Here is a 27,973-nt window from a genome sequence, read left to right as displayed (position 1 = left end):
AAAAGGTATGCAGAAAAGTTTCAGCTCACAAAACTTAATTTGTATGTTTATGTTATCCCTTGTACTATCAAAGACTTTCTTACACAAGGACTAAAAAAAAAAAAAATGTGATTTGCTTTGGTAACCATATATTTTCAGAATAGTATTCTTTCAATGTACTAAGAGCGATGCTGCTTCCGTTGCTCACTATTTGTCCAACCACAATTGCCCTCTTACGTTTTAAGCAATGCAGGTTTAGTGGCGCGAATCCCTAGAAGTCATCCCCCATTTTTGTTTTTTTTAATTAAATGTTTTGTGTGGCAAGTAAATGTGCCTGTCCCTTGTACCCCATGACCTCTGTCTTCAACTGCAATGATAATGCAGAAAGTACACACTGCCATTATCAAGTGATATTTCTGCCAACTTGGACGACAATATTAAAAAAAACAAAAATAACCAACAACATTAACGCATGATTGTGTCCAAAGACGTATATTCCCCATAAGCATAGCAGAGAGATATAGTTATTATGTCAGTTAGAGTGCTCCATTAAGCAATTTTTATACAGTGTTTTTGTCACCTGTAGTATATGCATCAACATCTCTATAAAAATAAGATTTTATAAACACAGGTACCAACAGGACTGTTTAACAATCTTCTTCATATATCACCTAACTGCATCAGTAATGAAGAATTATACTTTTTTTTTAATCTTTTTATTCACCCTTAAGTAAACTTTTTAACCTAGTAAGGCCTTGATTTAATATTGTTGGATAAGCTTATTTAAATTATTTAAAATTTTTGGCCAAATTTAATAAATAAATTGTGCTTTATTTTCCAAAATATTAAAATAACAAAAAATATATTATACGTATAAAAATATATCATAACATTAAAATATTTCCAAATATTTAATCATTTGGAAAGCTTATACAAAATATTACATTTATGCCTAATTCAGCGACATGGCCCCCCCACTAAACGTGTGCTGTAGCTACGGAACAAGAATCCCATGTTTAAAAAAAATTCTATAAAGCAAAAAGAATATGCTAAGAAAGATGGAAACAAATAGAGATCTGTATTATTATACTGATCGACGTAATTGCTGTACATTGCAATGATTTCAAACAGAATCCTTTTTTTTTTTTTTAAATGTAAAAAAAACCCAAAAAACTATTTTGCTTTTAGCGGCAATCTTCATATTGAATTCCCTATCTCTCTCAGACCCGGTTCGCAGATAGTGAGAGAAACACAGAAAGACGTGACAAAGAAACCATTCACGGACACGGAATGCATCGAATTATCTGATCCATTGCATGTGATTTGTTTTCAAACACATGAGCAGAAGTGCTTGAACCATACATTGTGCTAAATGCTAGCAGACATATAACGTATCATTCCGAATTAGATATATTTACTGGCACAGACCCCTGTACACCTGTCATACATGATTGTGCCATACATGTACGATACATGTGAATGGCCAAGTAAATCATCAACTTAATTAACTGTCGGTAATATTAGAATCCATTTGAACTCACAATGTACCCAGCTGGTACTCAGGTGATGCCCTCTTTTAGTGCCAGTCAGTAGACATTAAAAGGTCAGTGTAAAATTCGTATGAAATAATACTATTTACGTACCTTGTATTCTATAGCTCAATGGGATGTATTGCCTTGCTCTTCTTGTACAGTCTGCCTTCCGACTTCAAAAGCAGAATCCACTTTCACTCTCTGCTCAGTTTCTGACAGACCAAAATCGTCAAAGAATTCTTAATCCTTTAGGTGTTGACAGATTCTATCAAAAAAACGGAATCTGAAATTCAAAATATATGCAGACATGAGAAGCTCCGATTTCAGAGTAGATCCATAATATAGAGCACAGTGCAGCTGTCTGCTCTCTAACTGGATATTGTTTCACTGTACAGATTCCCTTTAACAGTCAAACACGGCTTTATAAATGTGTGGGGAGGGCTTAGAAGGAGTTATAGCGAGAGTGTTATACAGAGTCAGAGTAAGAGTTATAGCGAGAGTGTTATACAGAGTCAGAGTAGGAGTTATAGGGAGAGTGTTATACAGAGTCAGAGTAAGAGTTATAGGGAGAGTGTTATACAGAGTCAGAGTAAGAGTTATAGGGAGAGTGTCATACAGAGTCAGAGTAAGAGTTATAGGGAGAGTGTTATACAGAGTCAGAGTAAGAGTTATAGCGAGAGTGTTATACAGAGTCAGAGTAAGAGTTATAGCGAGAGTGTTATACAGAGTCAGAGTAAGAGTTATAGGGAGAGTGTTATACAGAGTCAGAGTAAGAGTTATAGGGAGAGTGTTATACAGAGTCAGAGTAAGAGTTATAGGGAGAGTGTTATACAGAGTCAGAGTAAGAGTTATAGGGAGAGTGTTATACAGAGTCAGAGTAAGAGTTATAGGGAGAGTGTTATACAGAGTCAGAGTAAGAGTTATAGGGAGAGTGTTATACAGAGTCAGAGTAAGAGTTATAGGGAGAGTGTTATACAGAGTCAGAGTAAGAGTTATAGGGAGAGTGTTATACAGAGTCAGAGTAAGAGTTATAGGGAGAGTGTAATACAGAGTCAGAGTAAGAGTTATAGGGAGAGTGTTATACAGAGTCAGAGTAAGAGTTATAGGGAGAGTTATACAGAGTCAGAGTAAGAGTTATAGGGAGAGTGTTATACAGAGTTAGAGTAAGAGTTATAGGGAGAGTTATACAGAGTCAGAGTCAGAGTAAGAGTTATAGGGAGAGTGTTATACAGAGTCAGAGTAAGACTTATAGGGAGAGTGTCATACAGAGTCAGAGTAAGAGTTATAGGGAGAGTGTTATACAGAGTCAGAGTAAGAGTTATAGCGAGAGTGTTATACAGAGTCAGAGTAAGAGTTATAGCGAGAGTGTTATACAGAGTCAGAGTAAGAGTTATAGCGAGAGTGTTATACAGAGTCAGAGTAAGAGTTATAGCGAGAGTGTTATACAGAGTCAGAGTAAGAGTTATAGGGAGAGTGTTATACAGAGTCAGAGTAAGAGTTATAGGGAGAGTGGTATACAGAGTCAGAGTAAGAGTTACAGGGAGAGTGTTATACAGAGTAAGAGTAAGAGTTATAGGGAGAGTGTTATACAGAGTCAGAGTAAGAGTTATAGGGAGAGTGTTATACAGAGTCAGAGTAAGAGTTATAGGGAGAGTGTTATACAGAGTAAGGGGAAGAGTTATAGGGAGAGTGTTATACAGAGTAAGGGGAAGAGTTATAGGGAGAGTGTTATACAGAGTAAGGGGAAGAGTTATAGGGAGAGTGTTATACAGAGTCAGAGTAAGAGTTATAGGGAGAGTGTTATACAGAGTCAAAGTAAGAGTTATAGGGAGAGTGTTATACAGAGTCAGATGAGGAATTATAGGGAAACTGTTATACAGAGTAAGAGTAAGAGTTATAGGGAGAGTGTTATACAGAGTCAGAGTAAGAGTTATAGGGAGAGTGTTATACAGAGTCAGAGTAAGAGTTATAGGGAGAGTGTTATACAGAGTCAGAGTAAGAGTTATAGGGAGAGTGTTATACAGAGTCAGAGTAAGAGTTATAGGGAGAGTGTAATACAGAGTCAGAGTAAGAGTTATAGGGAGAGTGTTATACAGAGTCAGAGTAAGAGTTATAGGGAGAGTTATACAGAGTCAGAGTAAGAGTTATAGGGAGAGTGTTATACAGAGTTAGAGTAAGAGTTATAGGGAGAGTTATACAGAGTCAGAGTCAGAGTAAGAGTTATAGGGAGAGTGTTATACAGAGTCAGAGTAAGACTTATAGGGAGAGTGTCATACAGAGTCAGAGTAAGAGTTATAGGGAGAGTGTTATACAGAGTCAGAGTAAGAGTTATAGCGAGAGTGTTATACAGAGTCAGAGTAAGAGTTATAGCGAGAGTGTTATACAGAGTCAGAGTAAGAGTTATAGCGAGAGTGTTATACAGAGTCAGAGTAAGAGTTATAGCGAGAGTGTTATACAGAGTCAGAGTAAGAGTTATAGGGAGAGTGTTATACAGAGTCAGAGTAAGAGTTATAGGGAGAGTGGTATACAGAGTCAGAGTAAGAGTTACAGGGAGAGTGTTATACAGAGTAAGAGTAAGAGTTATAGGGAGAGTGTTATACAGAGTCAGAGTAAGAGTTATAGGGAGAGTGTTATACAGAGTCAGAGTAAGAGTTATAGGGAGAGTGTTATACAGAGTAAGGGGAAGAGTTATAGGGAGAGTGTTATACAGAGTAAGGGGAAGAGTTATAGGGAGAGTGTTATACAGAGTAAGGGGAAGAGTTATAGGGAGAGTGTTATACAGAGTAAGGGGAAGAGTTATAGGGAGAGTGTTATACAGAGTCAGAGTAAGAGTTATAGGGAGAGTGTTATACAGAGTCAAAGTAAGAGTTATAGGGAGAGTGTTATACAGAGTCAGATGAGGAATTATAGGGAAACTGTTATACAGAGTAAGAGTTGTAGGGAGAGTTATAGAGAAGAATGTGTTATAGAGAAGAATTATAGAGAGAGTGGTATATAGAGTAATAGGAGGAGTTATAAATAGTGATATACAGAGTAATGGGAGGAGTTATAAATAGTGATATACAGAGTAATAGGAGGAGTTATAGAGAGAGTGGTATACAGAGTAATAGGAGGAGCTATGGAGAGTGATATACAGAGTAATAGGAGGAGTTATAAATAGTGATATACAGAGTAATAGGAGGAGTTATAGAGAGAGTGATATACAGAGTAATAGGAGGAGCTATGGAGAGTGATATACAGAGTAATAGGAGGAGTTATAAATAGTGATATACAGAGTAATAGGAGGAGCTATGGAGAGTGATATACAGAGTAATAGGAGGAGTTATAGAGAGTGATATACAGAGTAATAGGAGGAGCTATGGAGAGTGATATACAGAGTAATAGGAGGAGCTATGGAGAGTGATATACAGAGTAATAGGAGAGCTATGGGGAGTGATATACAGAGTAATAGGAGGAGTTATAAATAGTGATATACAGAGTAATAGGAGGAGTTATAAATAGTGATATACAGAGTAATAGGAGGAGTTATAGAGAGTGATATACAGAGTAATAGGAGGAGCTATGGAGAGTGATATACAGAGTAATAGGAGGAGCTATGGAGAGTGATATACAGAGTAATAGGAGAGCTATGGAGAGTGATATACAGAGTAATAGGAGGAGTTATAGAGAGTGATATACAGAGTAATAGGAAGAGTTATAAATAGTGATATACAGAGTAATAGGAGGAGTTATAAATAGTGATATACAGAGTAATAGGAGGAGCTATGGAGAGTGATATACAGAGTAATAGGAGAGCTATGGAGAGTGATATACAGAGTAATAGGAGGAGTTATAAATAGTGATATACAGAGTAATAGGAGGAGTTATAGATAGTGATATACAGAGTAATAGAAGGAGCTATGGAGAGTGATATACAGCGTAATAGGAGGAGCTATGGAGAGTGATATACAGAGTAATAGGAGGAGTTATAAATAGTGATATACAGAGTAATAGGAGGAGTTATAGAGAGTGATATACAGAGTAATAGGAGGAGCTATGGAGAGTGATATCCAGAGTAATAGGAGGAGCTATGGAGAGTGATATACAGAGTAATAGGAGGAGCTATGGAGAGTGATATACAGAGTAATAGGAGGAGTTATAAATAGTGATATACAGAGTAATAGGAGGAGTTATAGAGAGTGATATACAGAGTAATAGGAGGAGCTATGGAGAGTGATATACAGAGTAATAGGAGGAGTTATAAATAGTGATATACAGAGTAATAGGAGGAGTTATAGATAGTGATATACAGAGTAATAGGAGGAGCTATGGAGAGTGATATACAGAGTAATAGGAGGAGCTATGGAGAGTGATATACAGAGTAATAGGAGGAGGATAAATAGTGATATACAGAGTAATAGGAGGAGTTATAGAGAGTGATATACAGAGTAATAGGAGGAGCTATGGAGAGTGATATACAGAGTAATAGGAGGAGTTATAAATAGTGATATACAGAGTAATAGGAGGAGTTATAGAGAGTGATATACAGAGTAATAGGAGGAGCTATGGAGAGTGATATACAGAGTAATAGGAGGAGTTATAAATAGTGATATACAGAGTAATAGGAGGAGTTATAGAGAGAGTGGTATACAGAGTGATATGAGGAGTTATTTAGAACCAGTAAAAGGGGGAGTTAGAGAGCATTCAAGGGGAACATTACAATGTTGGTTAATTTTGAGAACAAACATTTGTGAACTACAATTCCCATGATGCTCAGCTAGCCTTGAAAATGACCAAACAGAACAGGAAAGGTATACTAGAAACCTATGAAAAGTCAGACATCCATGCTATTTAGGGAGTATCCGTAGGGTGTAATAGGAGTGGTTACTTGGGGTAAATGGAGCTACAGTAAGCTGTTGTATTTGGCTGTATGAAGTTATATCCAAGTTAAATACACTGTTCCTGTAACTGAAGAGGTAAACAAAAAATGCATACTTTGAGGCACAAATATTTAAATGCATCCCTTCACCTTACACGGCCCATAGAAATAAGTGGGTAATGAAATACTTGCTCCCACTTAGAGGTCGTTGGGCTTCAACGCCCTTACGTATATGCCAGGCTTGGTTATGGCTGACAGGGAGTATTATGGGAAATGTAGTCCAGCAACAGCTGGGGGCTGCAGTCTGAGACACCTGCAATAAAAGGTGAAAACAGCACCCTCGTTACTCAAGGAAAAACAGAAGATCCAAGACTTAATAATCTTGGAGACAGATTAGAATTTCTTCTTCCTGACCACAAACGTCTTGGTACAACTTGCTGCCATATTGACATCGCAACATCATGTGATCTGTTTCAAAAGCACACCTTCAGCAGCAATCCATGCAGAACGCAGTTTAATGGTATAGACCAGGGGATGGCCATACGATCAATCCCAAATGCTTTTTTTCCCGCCTTCACCTTGACAAAGCATCTTCAGAGCTTACATTCTACAATAGCTGGAGATCTAACTATTGGCCACTCGTTATAAAGCCAATCAATACCTGCTCAATGTAAAAACATTTAAACTGTACTGTATACTCCGCTGGGAATTCTATAGAAGATAGATATATGCACAACACTGAGACATTATTTGCAGTCAGGATCTGTTAATAAAACTAGTGTGGTATACATGTTACCTCATTCTTGGTTTTATCCCAGTATCCCTTAATATAATTCAAAGTATGCATATATAACTATGCAAAATAAAATGTAAGTAAATATATTCAGACACATAACTCAATTTCAATCTAGTGAACCCAGCCAAGTTTTCTCCCTAATGCACTGCGATTTAATTTCAGGACTATCTGTTGGGCCAATCTAAGCGAGTGCCCATTTTAGCTCTGCTTTGTTGCATCTTTAATTTTGTGTATTTTCTGGTGAATCTCCAGAGAACAGTAAACAACTTCAGCAAACCCTTGTGCGCTGAATGCACAATGTTGCAGTGTGGAAGCAGGCTTGCAAAATAACTAACAGTAACAGCCTATGATTAAGATTGGAATTGGCACGCGTACAGGAGCTCGGTGTGGTTTCCTTGGCTCCAAGCCTCAGCTGTAATGATGCTGAGGAAGATGATATAAGAATGAACTTGTCTTTAAGGGAGTTTGTGCACTGCAGGAATCTCGTTCCATCTCCTAACTGTTAAATACTGATATGCGAACAGTGTTTTATTTTCTAAACAACCAGCTCTGAAGGAAATTAAAATGGCAGACGCAAACTCTTTTAAATATCGGATATAACTCCTAAAAGCTAGAAATGCAAAATCGCAGAGGACTGAAGTATTTTGAAATATACTTTTTAATTGGACGAATAATATTTTGGAATAACAAGCTGGTGGAATTTGCTACCCTTATCGACAGGCTTGTGGGATGAGCAACCTTTATCAAGTCTAAAGCATCTATGACAATTCCCACCCAAAAATGTAATAGATGCATTAATCAAAAGATACATTTTGCTTCATTTCAGTTTTAGAAATTCCAATAGACATATCAAATAGTCACTGACTTTGTCTTTTCTAATAAACAGATTTTTTTTTTTCATTTTGGTATGGTTTATTGGTTTGTATAATAGGGTGGGGTGTACAGAAGGGAAAAGGTGGGGGAGGGTTTCGTCATCACATAAGATACACCGTCGTATATGGTAGGTAATAGGTATTGATAAAGGTACATTGCATCTAAGAATACATTCAAGGGTGGTATTGCAGGCATTTGGTACAGCTGTCTGCACAACATAAGAAACAAACAGTAATCAAGTGGGAGCATCTTATAACTGGTATTATCCCATAGCGATTTGCCCATTCCCAACCCACCACCCTCCCCACATCATCCATGCAGTCGTAGTGACATTACAATTGGTTTGCGATCTCCACGAGTTCCTCATGTCCCATGTCGATTGGGAGATTTGGTTAGGGGGGAATTTTTTTTTTAAGCCCGTCTCGTATGAGCTCTGAGTATCTAGCTCCGCGAGTAAGCGGTGGAGATGCGGGGGCGGTCATCATCTTCCAATTTTGTGCAATGAGCCTCTGTGCTGTCAATGCTATGTGTATCTGTAATTTCTGTATGGCTTTGTTTGGTCCCATATGTAGGTCAAGTAGTAAAAGCTGTAAGAGCGATATTGGGATGTTACATCCTGTTGCTGCTTGCGCGGTTTCGTGGACCCCTTTCCAAAAGGGTTGAATGTGTGGAGAAGTCCACCATATGTGCAAGACAATGCCCTCCTCAGCGTTGCAGCGCCAACAAGTGACCGGTGTGTTGGGGTATAGTTTGTGCAGTCTACTAGGCACCATATACCATCTGTAAACCGTTTTGTAATGCTGTACTATATGATTAGAAGATTTGACTAGCTGTCTGGTTAATTTAAAGATTCGTTCCTACCTTTTTTCAGAGATGGAGCATTGTAACTCATTCTCCCACTCTTGTGCTATTTTTGAAGCTGCAAAAGGTACATGTTGTGATATTAGCTGGTAGCTCGTGGGGATTAGTTTACACGTTGGTGATATAGACCCATGAATAAAATAATTTTCCCATGCTGTGGATATGGTTGTTAGAGGAGATGGGATGCCATTTTTGTTAAATTGCCTGGCCAAATACGATTTCGATTGGAGGTAAGAGTAACGGGAGGCCCAGGGCAGGGAATATTGCTTTTCTGAAGGGTGCCCCGTTCATAGTGGTGTAGTAGGTGGGTGGCTCCCCTGGTTTGCCACGGTATAGCATTGAACGTGGGTATACAATAAATGAGGGACATGAGAGGCATAGCTATGGACAGGTATGTAAGGCCACATAGCGCTTGTTTGTGCTTGTCCCAAACTCTCAGGAGTAGTCAAATTGCAAGGGGAGCAATGGAGGTGTTGGCCCTAGATCCTTTCGGTATCCATACCAGGTTGCACCCATTGGAGAGGGGGGGGGGAGGTAGATAGAAAATGTGGGAGGGCAGTGGCCAGGACTGTTGCATAGTAATAAGTGTGGAGATTGGGCAATGCCAGACCTCCGTTTTGTTTAGGTGCGATTAGTATATATAAGTTTGGAGAGGATTGTCATTTTTACAGCTACAATTCGTTCCGTCCAGGACAGGAATAGTGGGGACCATTTCGTTAGGAGGTTACGGCTGTTATTCCATACCTTAACGTAATTTGTAGAATATGGATCTGAGTGGGCGTTTGTGAATGTGATCCCTAGGTACTTATTATTATCTGTTCTCCATTCAAATGCGTATGTCCATTGGAGACTTTGAACTAGGGTATCTGGTAAGGCTATGCACAATGCTTGAGTTTTTTTTAAGTGTTAAGGGAATAATGGGACACCTTGCCATAATCTGCTATGATCTGCATATCTTTGGGGGGAGCGTAGTAAGTGGTTGTGTGATGTACAACAGAATATCATTGGCCAAAGCCCCTATTTTGATTTCCTTATTGCAGACCGTCATCCCATGGATCTCGTTGTTCGCCCTCATCGCCTCCAACAGGGGCTCTAGTGCCAAGACGTAGAGCAATGGGGAGAGTGGGCATCCCTGCCTCGTCCCATTGGAAATCCCAAAAGGCGAAGAGAGAAACCCTGATTAGAGCTCCTGTGCGGTGGGGGCAGAGTATAGTGCATCACGTGTGGGGGGAAGCAGTAGGCCCCCAAAAACCCTCTCAGGAAGGGCCAGTCAAGTCAAACGCCTTCTCCGCATCTAGTGCAAGCAGAAGACCACCCTGTCTAGCCCCCATGAGCTGCTGCAGTACCACGGATAATTTACGGGTGTTATCCAGTGTGTGTCGTCCTGTTACAAAGCCAGTCTGCTATTAAACAGAATTTGAAACTGTTTAATAGGGGTTTGCATAGTTTTAATGGTGGGCCTACACTCACAGGGATAATGTAGAGTGTGCATTAAAGGAACACTTTGAATACGAACACGAATATTTCAGATTGTTTTATGTATGAAAATTGTAGCCCCCCGTCTCATTTTCTAAAACTGCTGATTTCAATCGAAATCAGCACTTTTCTAAATAAACCTTGTCACATCTCCCAGGTTGTCAGACAGTAGGTTGTGTTATTTATTTATAAAATATTTTAGCAGGAAAGATACATTGAGATTTCTCTCGGTTTCAAGTATGTCCTGGGTACTTCCTGGTAGCTTAGCTCCACAAAGCTAAACCCTAAAGACAGGCAATTGCCCAGAGCACTTGCCTTGCAAATACTTCTCAATGAGCTGTAATCTAAAGTCTGAAACACAATTGCCTTTCTAGACTCATTTGCATGATAAGCTGGGAACTCTGGGATAGATGTGGAAACACGATTTCAGAGATATTCAAGTAATGCAAAACAGTATTTTTTGGGTATGTCTATTAAATTGTAATTTTTTTTTAATGGACTGTGCATTAACACTGATGTGAGAAAATATGCACAGAGCCGGCTAATACCCATAACTGCTGACATCAGTAGATGCAGCAAAGTAAGTTATCCAATACGGTATGTATGCTACACTGTACACTGAACTGTCAAAAGTGAAACGAATCGTGATTTCTATAATATATCCAGCAATATAAGAAAGTATGCCTTGAGTGTTCCTTTAAAGGGGTACGGTCATCAACAAGACAACAGAACAAATTATAAAACTATTAAAGCAGCTGGGACATTTATCAGTGTTAGATGAACATTTACGCCTTCTAAAATACCCATATTGACTGCATTGAAATTTCACTGAAATCAATAGGTATAAGAAAGTATGGACTACGTTATCTTATGGGCAATAGCAAGGATGACAAACTTGAGAAAAAGTGGGGCCGTCACATTTTGTGATTTCCCAGCAGATGTCACTAACAGCTGTGAGAAAATGTATTGTTATATGCATCTCTCAAGAAGTTCTAAGGTGGGTTCCACAGTTTTGACAGAACCGAAAGCGGCGATTAAACCACCTAAAGTATGTCTTTGTTTAGCTGCTCTCCCGAGTCGTTGCACATCGAGCTTGTTTGTCACCTCGGAAGGAGGCGTGGGGGGATGAGGGTAGCTTTGCATATTTTGAAAGTGACAGGTCCCCTTCAAGTTGGTACAATATTGGTTAAAGAGGCATGGAGGTTGAGAGTGAAGTATAGATGAAGGTGATCATGAAGAAGTGTTGTGCCTCATGCTAGCAATGACAGCCTAGTGTTGTTCTAGAGGTAAATAGGCTTATTTACTAAAGTGTAAACTGGCGTGTTTTCAAATAGAATTTTTTATTTTATGCCAAAAATTCTCAAAGTCAGTTCAATGCTGGTCAGTCCACCCTCCAGAAATCCTGTTCTTCCTAATTGCACATATTTCTTGTCTCCACCAATTTATATTTTCCTCTCCTCCTAGTCCTTTATATTATCTCTCCAGTAGTCTCCTTTAGCTGCCTCTAATTTGTGTGATGTTCTTTATTGCGTGGCCTCTTTTCATTGTAACAATCATCCAGGTTTTTAAAAAAGACTCAAGTCCATCAAATTCAAATGTCCACACATCCGTTCTGCTGTTGATTGGAAAAGAAAACCAAAAAACAGTTGTGCCACAAGCTGGGAAAGAAATTTTTTTTTTATTACAATATGGCCATCAGATATCTCCTTGGATCAACATCTTGATATCATCTACATTAATTATTGTGCCCAGCATTAGTCAGTTTTTCCAAAAACATAATTCAGACCTTTTAAAAAAAAAATTTGCAAAGAACCTGCTAAAACAACCTCTTTAGGCATAGAATTCCATATTCCTGTTGTTCTTACTATGAAGAACCCTTTTCTCTACTGTAGGCAAAATCTCCTTTCTTCAATTCTCAAATGATACAAGTTCTAGAGTAAATGAACCCACTTTGGTCTTGTGGAATGTTACTGTTATTTAGTAACATAATATACAAGTAAAGTGTATATACTATTTTGTATTTAGATGTGAGAAACCTTACAATACCTCATTCAAAAGTAAGAAAATGGATAACATTACAATGGAAAACCAACACTTATGTAATGCTCTGTAACAACTTGTGTTTATAAAGTGCATGTAGTATTGTGCCTAGGTAGTTATATAAAACAATAACATAACACTGTGCTTTCAGATGGACTAAATAATATAGAAAACTATGCATTTAGGTGGAATATTAACCTGTATATAATATTATGAAGGAGGTTTAACAAAGTATCCCATAGGAAATTGTTTGTGTGAATGCATGTATATAACAGTGATAATAATAATAATAATAATAAAAGGTATTGGCATTATTCTGTACTAATTTCTATGTAATATTCTATGTATTGGTAAATCCTAATAATAAACGCTATATAATACTTGATGTGTTGCTAAATAATAATAAATGCTATATAACACTCTGTATATAATATTTACTGCTATACAACACTATATATTGTAATAATAATAATAAAAACATTCTATATAACACTATTGGTATGAAACCATAATAAATACTACATGACTCTAAAGGTATATAATAATAAATAATAATAATAACAATGATGATGATAATATAATCTCATGCAGTGCTGTCTGTCTGTATAAACTTGTTGCTATCAGCTGATTGAAGTTACCCAGGTATGTGAGTATTACAGCTCCCTGTATTACACTCTGTGCCCCCCATACTCTGTATTACACTCTGTGCCCCCCATACTCTGTATTACACAGCCAGCCCCCATGCTCTGTATAACACACTCAGGGTATTGAACACTCACAGCCCCGCTGGAAAGACAATCACCTGCGGCGAACGCAGCGCTTCCCTGCGACTCCCAGCGCAATGCAATCCGAGCAGCTCACACGCCGCCTGGCGCACTGCCACCTCCGCTCCTGCAGAGGGCGCCCGCGCTCAGCGCCAGGAAGAGACAGCATCGACCGCTCGCTCGTTCGGCGATACAACTTGGAAGGAGAGGAAACCCGGAACAGCGGGCTGGTCACGTGTTGGAAGGGCTCCCTAGTGATAGCAGGTGAGTACCGCGTGTTGGATTCCGTGTGCAGTCTGCCTGCCTGCCTGCCTGCCATGTAAAGTGGGACAGGAAGGGTGTTGGAGGGGGCTCACTGGGTAGACATTAGGATGGTGTAAAACACTACATGGAGTACCAATATGGCTGCCCAGGGCTTCACATGGCTGTAGCAGCACAGTGTCTGTGTGTGGGAGCTGGACAGTGTCTGTGTGTGGGAGCTGGACAGTGTCTGTGTGTGGGAGCTGGACAGTGTCTGTGTGTGGGAGCTGGACAGTGTCTGTGTGTGGGAGCTGGACAGTGTCTGTGTGTGGGAGCTGGACAGTGTCTGTGTGTGGGAGCTGGACAGTGTCTGTGTGTGGGAGCTGGACAGTGTCTGTGTGTGGGAGCTGGACAGTGTGTGTGGGAGCTGGACAGTGTGTGTGGGAGCTGGACAGTGTGTGTGGGAGCTGGATAGTGTCTGTGTGTGGGAGCTGGACAGTGTGTGTGGGAGCTGGACAGTGTCTGTGTGTGGGACCTGGACATGGGTCTGTGTGTGGGACCGGGACCTGGTTCTGTGTGTGGGACCGGGACCTGGTTCTGTGTGTGGGACCGGGACCTGGTTCTGTGTGTGGGACCGGGACCTGGTTCTGTGTGTGGGACCGGGACCTGGTTCTGTGTGTGGGACCGGGACCTGGTTCTGTGTGTGGGACCGGGACCTGGTTCTGTGTGTGGGACCGGGACCTGGGTCTGTGTGTGGGACCTGGACATGGGTCTGTGTGTGGGACCTGGACATGGGTCTGTGTGTGGGACCTGGACATGGGTCTGTGTGTGGGACCTGGACATGGGTCTGTGTGTGGGACCTGGACATGGGTCTGTGTGTGGGACCTGGACATGGGTCTGTGTGTGGGACCTGGACATGGGTCTGTGTGTGGGACCTGGACATGGGTCTGTGTGTGGGACCTGGACATGGGTCTGTGTGTGGGACCTGGACATGGGTCTGTGTGTCGGACCTGGACGTGGGTCTGTGTGTGGGACCTGGACATGGGTCTGTGGGTCTGTGTGTGGGACCTGGACATGGGTCTGTGTGTGGGACCTGGACATGGGTCTGTGTGTGGGACCTGGACATGGGTCTGTGTGTGGGACCTGGACATGGGTCTGTGTGTGGGACCTGGACATGGGTCTGTGTGTGGGACCTGGACATGGGTCTGTGTGTGGGACCTGGACATGGGTCTGTGTGTGGGACCTGGACATGGGTCTGTGTGTGGGACCTGGACATGGGTCTGTGTGTGGGACCTGGACATGGGTCTGTGTGTGGGACCTGGACATGGGTCTGTGTGTGGGACCTGGACATGGGTCTGTGTGTGGGACCTGGACATGGGTCTGTGTGTGGGACCTGGACATGGGTCTGTGTGTGGGACCTGGACATGGGTCTGTGTGTGGGACCTGGACATGGGTCTGTGTGTGGGACCTGGACATGGGTCTGTGTGTGGGACCTGGACATGGGTCTGTGTGTGGGACCTGGACATGGGTCTGTGTGTGGGACCTGGACATGGGTCTGTGTGTGGGACCTGGACATGGGTCTGTGTGTGGGACCTGGACATGGGTCTGTGTGTGGGACCTGGACATGGGTCTGTGTGTGGGACCTGGACATGGGTCTGTGTGTGGGACCTGGACATGGGTCTGTGTGTGGGACCTGGACATGGGTCTGTGTGTGGGACCTGGACATGGGTCTGTGTGTGGGACCTGGACATGGGTCTGTGTGTGGGACCTGGACATGGGTCTGTGTGTCGGACCTGGACATGGGTCTGTGTGTGGGACCTGGACATGGGTCTGTGGGTCTGTGTGTGGGACCTGGACATGGGTCTGTGGGTCTGTGTGTGGGACCTGGACATGGGTCTGTGTGTCTGTGTGTGGGACCTGGACATGTGTCTGTGTGTGGGACCTGGACATGGGTCTGTGTGTCTGTGTGTGGGACCTGGACAGTGTGTGTGTGGGACCTGGACAGTGTGTGTGTGGGACCTGGACAGTGTGTGTGTGGGACCTGGACAGTGTGTGTGTGGGACCTGGACAGTGTGTGTGTGGGACCTGGACAGTGTGTGTGTGGGACCTGGACAGTGTGTGTGGGACCTGGACAGTGTATGTGGGACCTGGACAGTGTATGTGGGACCTGGACAGTGTGTGTGGCTGTGTGTGGGACCTGGACTCTGTGTGTGGGACCTGGACTCTGTGTGTGGGACCTGGACTCTGTGTGTGTCTGTGTGTGGGACCTGGACTCTGTGTGTGGGACCTGGACTCTGTGTGTGTCTGTGTGTGGGACCTGGACTCTGTGTGTGGGACCTGGACAGTGTGTGTGTCTGTGTGTGGGACCTGGACTCTGTGTGTGGGACCTGGACAGTGTGTGTGGGACCTGGACTGTGTGTGGGACCTGGACTGTGTGTGGGACCTGGACAGTGTGTGTGTGTCTGTGTGTGGGACCTGGACTCTGTGTGTGGGACCTGGACAGTGTGTGTGTGTGTCTGTGTGTGGGACCTGGACTCTGTGTGTGGGACCTGGACAGTGTGTGTCTGTGTGTGGGACCTGGACTCTGTGTGTGGGACCTGGACAGTGTGTGTGTGTCTGTGTGTGGGACCTGGACTCTGTGTGTGGGACCTGGACAGTGTGTGTGTGTCTGTGTGTGGGACCTGGACAGTGTGTGTGTGTGTCTGTGTGTGGGACCTGGACTCTGTGTGTGGGACCTGGACAGTGTGTGTGTGTCTGTGTGTGTGACCTGGACAGTGTGTGTGTGTGTGTCTGTGTGTGGGACCTGGACAGTGTGTGTGTGTGTGTGTCTGTGTGTGGGACCTGGACAGTGTGTATGTGTGTGTGTCTGTGTGTGGGACCTGGACAGTGTGTGTCTGTGTGTGGGACCTGGACAGTGTGTGTCTGTGTGTGGGACCTGGACAGTGTGTGTGTGTGTCTGTGTGTGGGACCTGGACAGTGTGTGTGGGACCTGGACAGTGTGTGTGTGTGTGTGTCTGTGTGTGGGACCTGGACAGTGTGTGTGTGTGTGTCTGTGTGTGGGACCTGGACAGTGTGTGTGTCTGTGTGTGGGACCTGGACAGTGTGTGTGTGTGTGTGTCTGTGTGTGGGACCTGGACAGTGTGTGTGTGTGTGTGTCTGTGTGTGGGACCTGGACAGTGTGTGTGTGTGTGTGTGTCTGTGTGTGGGACCTGGACAGTCTGTGTGTGGGACCTGGACAGTGTGTGTGTCTGTGTGTGGGACCTGGACAGTGTGTGTGTGTCTGTGTGTGGGACCTGGACAGTGTGTGTGTGTCTGTGTGTGGGACCTGGACAGTGTGTGTGTGTCTGTGTGTGGGACCTGGACAGTGTGTGTGTGTGTGTCTGTGTGTGGGACCTGGACAGTGTGTGTGTGTGTCTGTGTGTGGGACCTGGACAGTGTGTGTGTGTGGGACCTGGACAGTGTGTGTGTGTGGGACCTGGACAGTGTGTGTGTGTGTCTGTGTGTGGGACCTGGACAGTGTGTGTGTGTGTCTGTGTGTGGGACCTGGACAGTGTGTGTGTGTCTGTGTGTGGGACCTGGACAGTGTGTGTGTGTCTGTGTGTGGGACCTGGACAGTGTGTGTGTCTGTGTGTGGGAGCTGGACATTGTCTGTGTGTGGGACCTGGACAGTGTCTCTGTGTGTGTGTGTGTGGGGGGGGACCTGGACAGTGTCTGTGTGTGTGTGTGGGACCTGGACCGTGTCTGTTGCGTCCATAAGGTGGCACAGGCGGCCGCCTTGGGGCGTATCGGCTCTGGGGGTGCAAAATTCCAGTGACCTGGCGTGCGGCTGTATTGGCATCCGAGGCGACGAGGGAGCTCTGATCTCCCTGCTCTGCACCCTCGCGCACTGTTTGCTCATGCTGCAGGAGCCGGAATATGACGTCATTCCTGCTCCCAGCATCAGTAGACAGCCCACGAGGGGGCAGAGCAGGGAAATTGGAGCTCCCTCTCTGCCTCTGATGCCTCTGACAGCCGCACGCCCCATTGGACCCCCAACGACAAACCCACACCAGCTCTCCATGTAGGGTGGCTGGGTGGAAAATGTTTAATTATAATATTAATAATTAGTGAGTGTTTGTGTCTGTGAGTGTGTGTGTCTGTCAGTGAGTGTGTGTATATACCACTGAGTGTAGCGTGGCCGAGCAGACTACGGTACAGGAGCTTCTGTTTCCTGTACCTGGCCGGATTGACCGGAAGTGCTCACTGAGAGAGAACTTCCTGTCAGTCCGGCTGGGTACAGGAAACTGAAGCTCCTGTACCAGGATCCGGTTCGCTCGGCCTTGCTACAAGAGAGGTAGGAAGCACACCAGGAAGGGGAGGGGACCACTTAGGGGTGCACCAAGGGAACACAGGGGGGGAGGGGAGTGAAACACTAAGGGACAGGGAAAGGAGGGGACCACTAAGGGACTGGGAGGGAAGAGGGACTGGATGTGACACAAACACACAGATGGGCTTGAGAAAGGGAAAAAGAGACACACAGAGGGGCTGGGGATGAAAGAGACATACAAGGGAGGTGTAAGACACACAATGGGGAAATAATAGGATATAAGATACACTAAAGGGAGTAAGACATTTAAAAGAGGGGATAAGAAACAGAAACGGTAGATTAAAAAGCACACAGGTGAAGATGTTGTTTTTTTGGGTGGGGGATGCATCTTTGCCTATGTACACAAAAATCCTTGCACCGGCACTATAGTATCCCTTTAATTTTGGTGATTAAAACCAACTTGTATAAGTTTACATCAGGCCATCTATTAATAGTCTGGTGCCCAAATTGTGTCAGGACATAAGGATGTAGTGATATTTAACCTGTGAACTGTGCTTGTGGAATCACTATCTTGAAATAAGTGGGATAATCTGAAATGCATATCTCTCAATCACAGAAAGTCATGTGTGCAGTTCATGAAGAGATTTGCCATAATGTCAAATATATTTACTTTATTTTTTTCCCCACAGAATTTCAAAAATGATTATCCCAGTAAGATGCTTTACTTGCGGCAAGATTGTTGGCAATAAGTGGGAAGCGTACCTTGGGCTACTGCAGGCTGAGTATACTGAAGGGTACGATGTGGACAATGAATAAAATCTCTCTAAAGGTTACAAGAAAGCTCTCTTCGTGCAAAGAGGGGATATATCCAGCTGCACTTTTTACTAGGATGCAAAATATAAAATATTATTTGACATGCCTTTCTGAAACTAATTTATTTAAAGATGTATGATCACTGTAGTGCAAGCTCAGTGTTTCTCCACTGAAATTGTTGGGTTTTGTGTGCACATGTGCAATACAGCCACTATTCACCTCCCTTCATCTTAATGGAAACAGTTGTGGGTGCATGGGGTAGAGGCTCCTATTCATTTCATTTGGAGGAAGAACTGCACGTGTGTTTTGGTTTTTTTTGCATAGAGAATAACATGTTTGCCCATGTACACTGCTTCTCTCATTTGTTTCAGACTGAGCTCTGGTATAGGCTAGGAATCTACAGGCAACTTCTTTATTGAAGTCAGTGTAGAAGGAAGCAAATCAGAAGCTGGGGAAAACTGGAAGATGCATTTTTATTTTATGCATTTCACTGTATGCTTAAAATTCTGTTGTAAAATTCACATTGGAGTTTTGGTTTAGTTAAAGGGACACTATAGTCACTAGAACAACTACAGCTTATTGCATTTGTTCCAGTGAGTAGAATCATTACCTTCAGGCTTTTTGTTGTAAACACGGTCTTTTCAGAGAAAATGCCGTGTTTACATTACAGCCCAAGGATAACTGTACTGGCCACGCCGCAGATGGCTGTTAGAGATCATTCCTGGGTCATGGCTGCCTAAAATGCATCAAAAGATTCAGTGTCTCCTCCCTCTGCATGCAGACACTGAACTTTCCTCATAGAGATTCATTGATTCAGTTCATATCTATGAGGAGATGCTGATTGGCCAGGGCTGTGTTTGACTTTTGCCGGCTCTGCCCCATATCTGCCTCTTTGTCAGTCTCGGCCAATCCTATGGGGAAGCATTGTAATTGGATCAGGCTACCACTTTTGCTGATGTCAGCAGGCAGTGGGCAGGTCTAAAGGAAACAGGGACAAAGCATGCAGCTCCAGACTTGAGGGGGGGGAAAGGGGGCTAGATGGTGGTTTTAACCCTATAGGGTTAGGAATACATGTTTGTGTTCCTGCCCCTATAGTGCTCATTTTAATATGGTTACTTGTCAATACAGATGTCTGAGTCTAGTAATGCTCGGCAATACATTGTATTCTTTGAAAATAAGGAAAGGAATTTCTCTCATCTAAATGAGATACGAACACTTTTTTTTTTTATACAAATTTAACCCCTTAAGGACCAAACTTCTGGAATAAAAGGGAATCATGACATGTCACACATGTCATGTGTCCTTAAGGGATTAAAGGATCACTATAGGTTCAGGATCACAAACATGTTTTCCTGACCCTATAGTGTTAACACCACCATCTAGCCCCCCTGGGCCCCTCATGCCTCCATAAATATAGTAAAAATCTTACTGTATTCAAGCCTGAAGCTGTAAATCTGCATGCTGTTAGACTCAGAAAAACAAGCAGTCTGCTGACATGTTACCAAATCCAATCACAGTGCTTCCCCATGGGATTGGCTGAGACGGACAAAGTGACAAATCAGGGGCAGAGCCAGCATGATTCAAACACAGCCCTGGCCAATCAAATGAATTGAATCAATTAATCTCTATGAGGAAAGTTCAGTGTCTGCATGCAGAGGGATGAGATACTGAATCACAGGATGCTGTGCACAGTGCTGCCCTGTGCTCTGCTGACAGCATATGTGAGTGGATGGAGGCATATTATGCATCCATCAACTCCGAAGTCCCTCTGGTTCACTCTGAGTGACTGCAACTGGAGATGTTCCTAGCTTTCAATGTAAACACTGTATTTTCTCAGAAAACACAGTGTTGACATGAGAAAGGCTGCAGGGAGCTAGAGTTCTCACCTGATCAACTTTATTGTTCATAGAGTATTGTGATCATAGAAGAATGGGAGGAGCAAAGCTAGTACTGTTTTCTTCCTGCATTTACTGATTTATTATTGGGCAAAGCAATGTTTAGTGTACATAGTCATTGTTGTACATGTGTGGAAAACTCTACGCTCTGATATTCCCTGGTTTAAAACAGCAACAGGAATCTCAAGTCACAGGTTTATGAATACCAATGGGTTCTGAGCGTGTTCAAATGTCTTTCATACTAATTGTATTGCAACGTGTTTGTCTAGTTGCTTGAAATACTGTTACAAACTCTGTTTGATCTGCCCATGTCTATTAGCTGTTAAATATCGGAATGTTAATTGTTTTTTTTTGTTTTTTACACTATATCCACTGAGATGTCAGTCTGTTTCTAATCCAATCAAAGCAAAAAATTAAACCGAGCAAACCTTTTATATAAGCAATAGCTCAATTTAGCACATCCTTGCCACCTGAAATGTGGTTGATCAGTTGTGTCTGTGCAATCCAGGAACTAACGTTTATAACGTTCTGGTCAGAAAGGCTAATAATAGTTTTCTCTCTAGGTGTACACTGTACTTATTGTCAATTATAAACAACCTCATTTAATTTCCAGCACAGTTTAATTTTTACAATGTGTCTGCCATTTGCCATAATTTGACACTTTTTCCTCTATTTTCCTCTCTCCAGCGATGCACTAGATGCATTAGGGTTGAAGAGGTACTGCTGTCGTCGCATGCTCCTCGCTCACGTAGATCTGATTGAGAAACTGTTGAACTACGCACCACTGGAGAAATGAGAAGGGGTTTGGTTAATGGTGCTCATGTTTTCAACCGAGGACTTTTCACATTATCTGAGTAGGGCAGAAGACAAACCACAATATCTACAAATCTGGCCCTTTAAATATTCTCATTCCAACCCTTCTTTAGATAACCATTATCCTTCACTTTGCCAACATGGACTACAGTGGGAATTCATCCCTTTAAAGGTGCTCTTGTTGTACACTATTTTACAAACTTTCTAAGGAAAAAATAACTTTTGTATTTAATAAAGACTTTTTTGTTAATGTTTTGTGGCATGAATGTTCTGTTTACAACTGAATGTTACTGTTGAACTATTTCTGCTTTTGAAATTAGTCCAGTTGATAGACAATGAAGTGCATTTATCAGATGAATGAGGCAGTATCACATTACATAGAATCGGATTTAAAATATTTGTATAGAAAGTCATGGGAAAAATAAAGTGCACCCTCTTTGAATTCTATGGTTTTACATATCAGGACATAACAATAATCATATGTTCCTTAGCCGGTCTTACAATTAGGTAAATACATCATCAGATGACTAACTCATGACATATTACACCGTGTCATGCTTTATATAATGTTACTTGCGCTTTTTCCTTAATCCCTATGTATATTTAGACAAATGGAGGTCATTTAGTTGCTCCAATGGCCATTGGAGGGATGCCCGCCTGCCAACGTCAAGGCAGACCCCCCCTAAGCGGGTCCTAACACTGACCCTTCAGCCTGCTTCCTTGAGCTTCTGGCAAAGATATCTCTAATGAGACAGAAAGGGGTATTTTTTATATACACCCCTTTACTTATTAACCCTTAATAGGGAACACATGGGATGGGTAGCAGCATTGTAACCAGGCTGTGTGATACAAAGTAAATACAAATACAAAAAAGAGAAGTCCTGCGCTTAAGCAGCAAGGACTACAACACACATCAGCCCCAATATATAGTAAAAACCAAAGAAAAGAAAATGTTACTTGCGCTTTTTCCTTAATCCCTATGTATATTTAGACAAATGGAGGTCATTTAGTTGCTCCAATGGCCATTGGAGGGATGCCCGCCTGCCAACGTCAAGGCAGACCCCCCCTAAGCGGGTCCTAACACTGACCCTTCAGCCTGCTTCCTTGAGCTTCTGGCAAAGATATCTCTAATGAGACAGAAAGGGGTATTTTTTATATACACCCCTTTACTTATTAACCCTTAATAGGGAACACATGGGATGGGTAGCAGCATTGTAACCAGGCTGTGTGATACAAAGTAAATACAAATACAAAAAAGAGAAGTCCTGCGCTTAAGCAGCAAGGACTACAACACACATCAGCCCCAATATATAGTAAAAACCAAAGAAAAGAAAATGTTACTTGCGCTTTTTCCTTAATCCCTATGTATATTTAGACAAATGGAGGTCATTTAGTTGCTCCAATGGCCATTGGAGGGATGCCCGCCTGCCAACGTCAAGGCAGACCCCCCCCTAAGCGGGTCCTAACACTGACCCTTCAGCCTGCTTCCTTGAGCTTCTGGCAAAGATATCTCTAATGAGACAGAAAGGGGTATTTTTTATATACACCCCTTTACTTATTAACCCTTAATAGGGAACACATGGGATGGGTAGCAGCATTGTAACCAGGCTGTGTGATACAAAGTAAATACAAATACAAAAAAGAGAAGTCCTGCGCTTAAGCAGCAAGGACTACAACACACATCAGCCCCAATATATAGTAAAAACCAAAGAAAAGAAAATGTTACTTGCGCTTTTTCCTTAATCCCTATGTATATTTAGACAAATGGAGGTCATTTAGTTGCTCCAATGGCCATTGGAGGGATGCCCGCCTGCCAACGTCAAGGCAGACCCCCCCTAAGCGGGTCCTAACACTGACCCTTCAGCCTGCTTCCTTGAGCTTCTGGCAAAGATATCTCTAATGAGACAGAAAGGGGTATTTTTTATATACACCCCTTTACTTATTAACCCTTAATAGGGAACACATGGGATGGGTAGCAGCATTGTAACCAGGCTGTGTGATACAAAGTAAATACAAATACAAAAAAGAGAAGTCCTGCGCTTAAGCAGCAAGGACTACAACACACATCAGCCCCAATATATAGTAAAAACCAAAGAAAAGAAAATGTTACTTGCGCTTTTTCCTTAATCCCTATGTATATTTAGACAAATGGAGGTCATTTAGTTGCTCCAATGGCCATTGGAGGGATGCCCGCCTGCCAACGTCAAGGCAGACCCCCCCTAAGCGGGTCCTAACACTGACCCTTCAGCCTGCTTCCTTGAGCTTCTGGCAAAGATATCTCTAATGAGACAGAAAGGGGTATTTTTTATATACACCCCTTTACTTATTAACCCTTAATAGGGAACACATGGGATGGGTAGCAGCATTGTAACCAGGCTGTGTGATACAAAGTAAATACAAATACAAAAAAGAGAAGTCCTGCGCTTAAGCAGCAAGGACTACAACACACATCAGCCCCAATATATAGTAAAAACCAAAGAAAAGAAAATGTTACTTGCGCTTTTTCCTTAATCCCTATGTATATTTAGACAAATGGAGGTCATTTAGTTGCTCCAATGGCCATTGGAGGGATGCCCGCCTGCCAACGTCAAGGCAGACCCCCCCTAAGCGGGTCCTAACACTGACCCTTCAGCCTGCTTCCTTGAGCTTCTGGCAAAGATATCTCTAATGAGACAGAAAGGGGTATTTTTTATATACACCCCTTTACTTATTAACCCTTAATAGGGAACACATGGGATGGGTAGCAGCATTGTAACCAGGCTGTGTGATACAAAGTAAATACAAATACAAAAAAGAGAAGTCCTGCGCTTAAGCAGCAAGGACTACAACACACATCAGCCCCAATATATAGTAAAAACCAAAGAAAAGAAAATGTTACTTGCGCTTTTTCCTTAATCCCTATGTATATTTAGACAAATGGAGGTCATTTAGTTGCTCCAATGGCCATTGGAGGGATGCCCGCCTGCCAACGTCAAGGCAGACCCCCCCTAAGCGGGTCCTAACACTGACCCTTCAGCCTGCTTCCTTGAGCTTCTGGCAAAGATATCTCTAATGAGACAGAAAGGGGTATTTTTTTTATACACCCCTTTACTTATTAACCCTTAATAGGGAACACATGGGATGGGTAGCAGCATTGTAACCAGGCTGTGTGATACAAAGTAAATACAAATACAAAAAAGAGAAGTCCTGCGCTTAAGCAGCAAGGACTACAACACACATCAGCCCCAATATATAGTAAAAACCAAAGAAAAGAAAATGTTACTTGCGCTTTTTCCTTAATCCCTATGTATATTTAGACAAATGGAGGTCATTTAGTTGCTCCAATGGCCATTGGAGGGATGCCCGCCTGCCAACGTCAAGGCAGACCCCCCCTAAGCGGGTCCTAACACTGACCCTTCAGCCTGCTTCCTTGAGCTTCTGGCAAAGATATCTCTAATGAGACAGAAAGGGGTATTTTTTATATACACCCCTTTACTTATTAACCCTTAATAGGGAACACATGGGATGGGTAGCAGCATTGTAACCAGGCTGTGTGATACAAAGTAAATACAAATACAAAAAAGAGAAGTCCTGCGCTTAAGCAGCAAGGACTACAACACACATCAGCCCCAATATATAGTAAAAACCAAAGAAAAGAAAATGTTACTTGCGCTTTTTCCTTAATCCCTATGTATATTTAGACAAATGGAGGTCATTTAGTTGCTCCAATGGCCATTGGAGGGATGCCCGCCTGCCAACGTCAAGGCAGACCCCCCCTAAGCGGGTCCTAACACTGACCCTTCAGCCTGCTTCCTTGAGCTTCTGGCAAAGATATCTCTAATGAGACAGAAAGGGGTATTTTTTATATACACCCCTTTACTTATTAACCCTTAATAGGGAACACATGGGATGGGTAGCAGCATTGTAACCAGGCTGTGTGATACAAAGTAAATACAAATACAAAAAAGAGAAGTCCTGCGCTTAAGCAGCAAGGACTACAACACACATCAGCCCCAATATATAGTAAAAACCAAAGAAAAGAAAATGTTACTTGCGCTTTTTCCTTAATCCCTATGTATATTTAGACAAATGGAGGTCATTTAGTTGCTCCAATGGCCATTGGAGGGATGCCCGCCTGCCAACGTCAAGGCAGACCCCCCCTAAGCGGGTCCTAACACTGACCCTTCAGCCTGCTTCCTTGAGCTTCTGGCAAAGATATCTCTAATGAGACAGAAAGGGGTATTTTTTTTATACACCCCTTTACTTATTAACCCTTAATAGGGAACACATGGGATGGGTAGCAGCATTGTAACCAGGCTGTGTGATACAAAGTAAATACAAATACAAAAAAGAGAAGTCCTGCGCTTAAGCAGCAAGGACTACAACACACATCAGCCCCAATATATAGTAAAAACCAAAGAAAAGAAAATGTTACTTGCGCTTTTTCCTTAATCCCTATGTATATTTAGACAAATGGAGGTCATTTAGTTGCTCCAATGGCCATTGGAGGGATGCCCGCCTGCCAACGTCAAGGCAGACCCCCCCTAAGCGGGTCCTAACACTGACCCTTCAGCCTGCTTCCTTGAGCTTCTGGCAAAGATATCTCTAATGAGACAGAAAGGGGTATTTTTTATATACACCCCTTTACTTATTAACCCTTAATAGGGAACACATGGGATGGGTAGCAGCATTGTAACCAGGCTGTGTGATACAAAGTAAATACAAATACAAAAAAGAGAAGTCCTGCGCTTAAGCAGCAAGGACTACAACACACATCAGCCCCAATATATAGTAAAAACCAAAGAAAAGAAAATGTTACTTGCGCTTTTTCCTTAATCCCTATGTATATTTAGACAAATGGAGGTCATTTAGTTGCTCCAATGGCCATTGGAGGGATGCCCGCCTGCCAACGTCAAGGCAGACCCCCCCTAAGCGGGTCCTAACACTGACCCTTCAGCCTGCTTCCTTGAGCTTCTGGCAAAGATATCTCTAATGAGACAGAAAGGGGTATTTTTTATATACACCCCTTTACTTATTAACCCTTAATAGGGAACACATGGGATGGGTAGCAGCATTGTAACCAGGCTGTGTGATACAAAGTAAATACAAATACAAAAAAGAGAAGTCCTGCGCTTAAGCAGCAAGGACTACAACACACATCAGCCCCAATATATAGTAAAAACCAAAGAAAAGAAAATGTTACTTGCGCTTTTTCCTTAATCCCTATGTATATTTAGACAAATGGAGGTCATTTAGTTGCTCCAATGGCCATTGGAGGGATGCCCGCCTGCCAACGTCAAGGCAGACCCCCCCTAAGCGGGTCCTAACACTGACCCTTCAGCCTGCTTCCTTGAGCTTCTGGCAAAGATATCTCTAATGAGACAGAAAGGGGTATTTTTTATATACACCCCTTTACTTATTAACCCTTAATAGGGAACACATGGGATGGGTAGCAGCATTGTAACCAGGCTGTGTGATACAAAGTAAATACAAATACAAAAAAGAGAAGTCAGTGTTAGGACCCGCTTAGGGGGGGTCTGCCTTGACGTTGGCAGGCGGGCATCCCTCCAATGGCCATTGGAGCAACTAAATGACCTCCATTTGTCTAAATATACATAGGGATTAAGGAAAAAGCGCAAGTAACATTTTCTTTTCTTTGGTTTTTACTATATATTGGGGCTGATGTGTGTTGTAGTCCTTGCTGCTTAAGCGCAGGACTTCTCTTTTTTGTATTTGTATTTACTTTGTATCACACAGCCTGGTTACAATGCTGCTACCCATCCCATGTGTTCCCTATTAAGGGTTAATAAGTAAAGGGGTGTATATAAAAAATACCCCTTTCTGTCTCATTAGAGATATCTTTGCCAGAAGCTCAAGGAAGCAGGCTGAAGGGTCAGTGTTAGGACCCGCTTAGGGGGGGTCTGCCTTGACGTTGGCAGGCGGGCATCCCTCCAATGGCCATTGGAGCAACTAAATGACCTCCATTTGTCTAAATATACATAGGGATTAAGGAAAAAGCGCAAGTAACATTTTCTTTTCTTTGGTTTTTACTATATATTGGGGCTGATGTGTGTTGTAGTCCTTGCTGCTTAAGCGCAGGACTTCTCTTTTTTGTATTTGTATTTACTTTGTATCACACAGCCTGGTTACAATGCTGCTACCCATCCCATGTGTTCCCTATTAAGGGTTAATAAGTAAAGGGGTGTATATAAAAAATACCCCTTTCTGTCTCATTAGAGATATCTTTGCCAGAAGCTCAAGGAAGCAGGCTGAAGGGTCAGTGTTAGGACCCGCTTAGGGGGGGTCTGCCTTGACGTTGGCAGGCGGGCATCCCTCCAATGGCCATTGGAGCAACTAAATGACCTCCATTTGTCTAAATATACATAGGGATTAAGGAAAAAGCGCAAGTAACATTTTCTTTTCTTTGGTTTTTACTATATATTGGGGCTGATGTGTGTTGTAGTCCTTGCTGCTTAAGCGCAGGACTTCTCTTTTTTGTATTTGTATTTACTTTGTATCACACAGCCTGGTTACAATGCTGCTACCCATCCCATGTGTTCCCTATTAAGGGTTAATAAGTAAAGGGGTGTATATAAAAAATACCCCTTTCTGTCTCATTAGAGATATCTTTGCCAGAAGCTCAAGGAAGCAGGCTGAAGGGTCAGTGTTAGGACCCGCTTAGGGGGGGTCTGCCTTGACGTTGGCAGGCGGGCATCCCTCCAATGGCCATTGGAGCAACTAAATGACC

General features: G+C 42.7%; 2 protein-coding genes across 3 annotated transcripts in view; one reads left to right on the top strand and one right to left on the bottom strand.

The window, feature by feature from the left end:
* TSPAN4 (tetraspanin 4) overlaps nucleotides 1–13,269 on the bottom strand; it is a 528,357-nt gene extending 515,088 nt beyond the window's left edge. Inside the window, exons 1-2 of one of the 2 annotated variants that reach the window (XM_063437235.1) lie at nucleotides 13,195–13,269; nucleotides 1,623–1,794 (exon numbers count right to left, since the gene is read on the bottom strand). The gene's annotated coding sequence lies outside the window, so the exon portion shown is untranslated. Of the gene's footprint in view, nucleotides 1–1,622; nucleotides 1,872–13,194 lie in introns of those variants that run through there. The other variant, XM_063437236.1, reaches the window with a different exon arrangement.
* Nucleotides 13,270–13,339: 70 nt separating this feature from the next.
* On the top strand, nucleotides 13,340–21,496 carry POLR2L (RNA polymerase II, I and III subunit L). Its single transcript, XM_063437237.1, has 3 exons — nucleotides 13,340–13,443; nucleotides 18,415–18,519; nucleotides 21,121–21,496. The coding sequence occupies exons 2-3, from the start codon at nucleotides 18,425–18,427 to the stop codon at nucleotides 21,227–21,229; spliced, it is 204 nt and encodes a 67-aa protein (XP_063293307.1). The 5' UTR covers nucleotides 13,340–13,443; nucleotides 18,415–18,424; the 3' UTR covers nucleotides 21,230–21,496.
* Nucleotides 21,497–27,973: the final 6,477 nt, after the last annotated feature.

Source organism: Pelobates fuscus, chromosome 12 (assembly GCF_036172605.1).
Source record: "Pelobates fuscus isolate aPelFus1 chromosome 12, aPelFus1.pri, whole genome shotgun sequence".
Lineage (NCBI taxonomy): Eukaryota > Metazoa > Chordata > Amphibia > Anura > Pelobatidae > Pelobates > Pelobates fuscus.
Note: the sequence above shows the minus strand (reverse complement) of the source record. Positions and strands in the feature narration are given on the sequence as shown.

Excerpts from the sequence above, each read along its gene's own strand:
- POLR2L (XM_063437237.1), top strand. The coding sequence starts at position 18,425 with ATGATTATCCCAGTAAGATGCTTTACTTGCGGCAAGATTGTTGGCAAT. Across the intron at positions 18,520-21,120 it reads CAGGCTGAGTATACTGAAGG|CGATGCACTAGATGCATTAG; the intron begins GTACGATGTGGA and ends TCCTCTCTCCAG.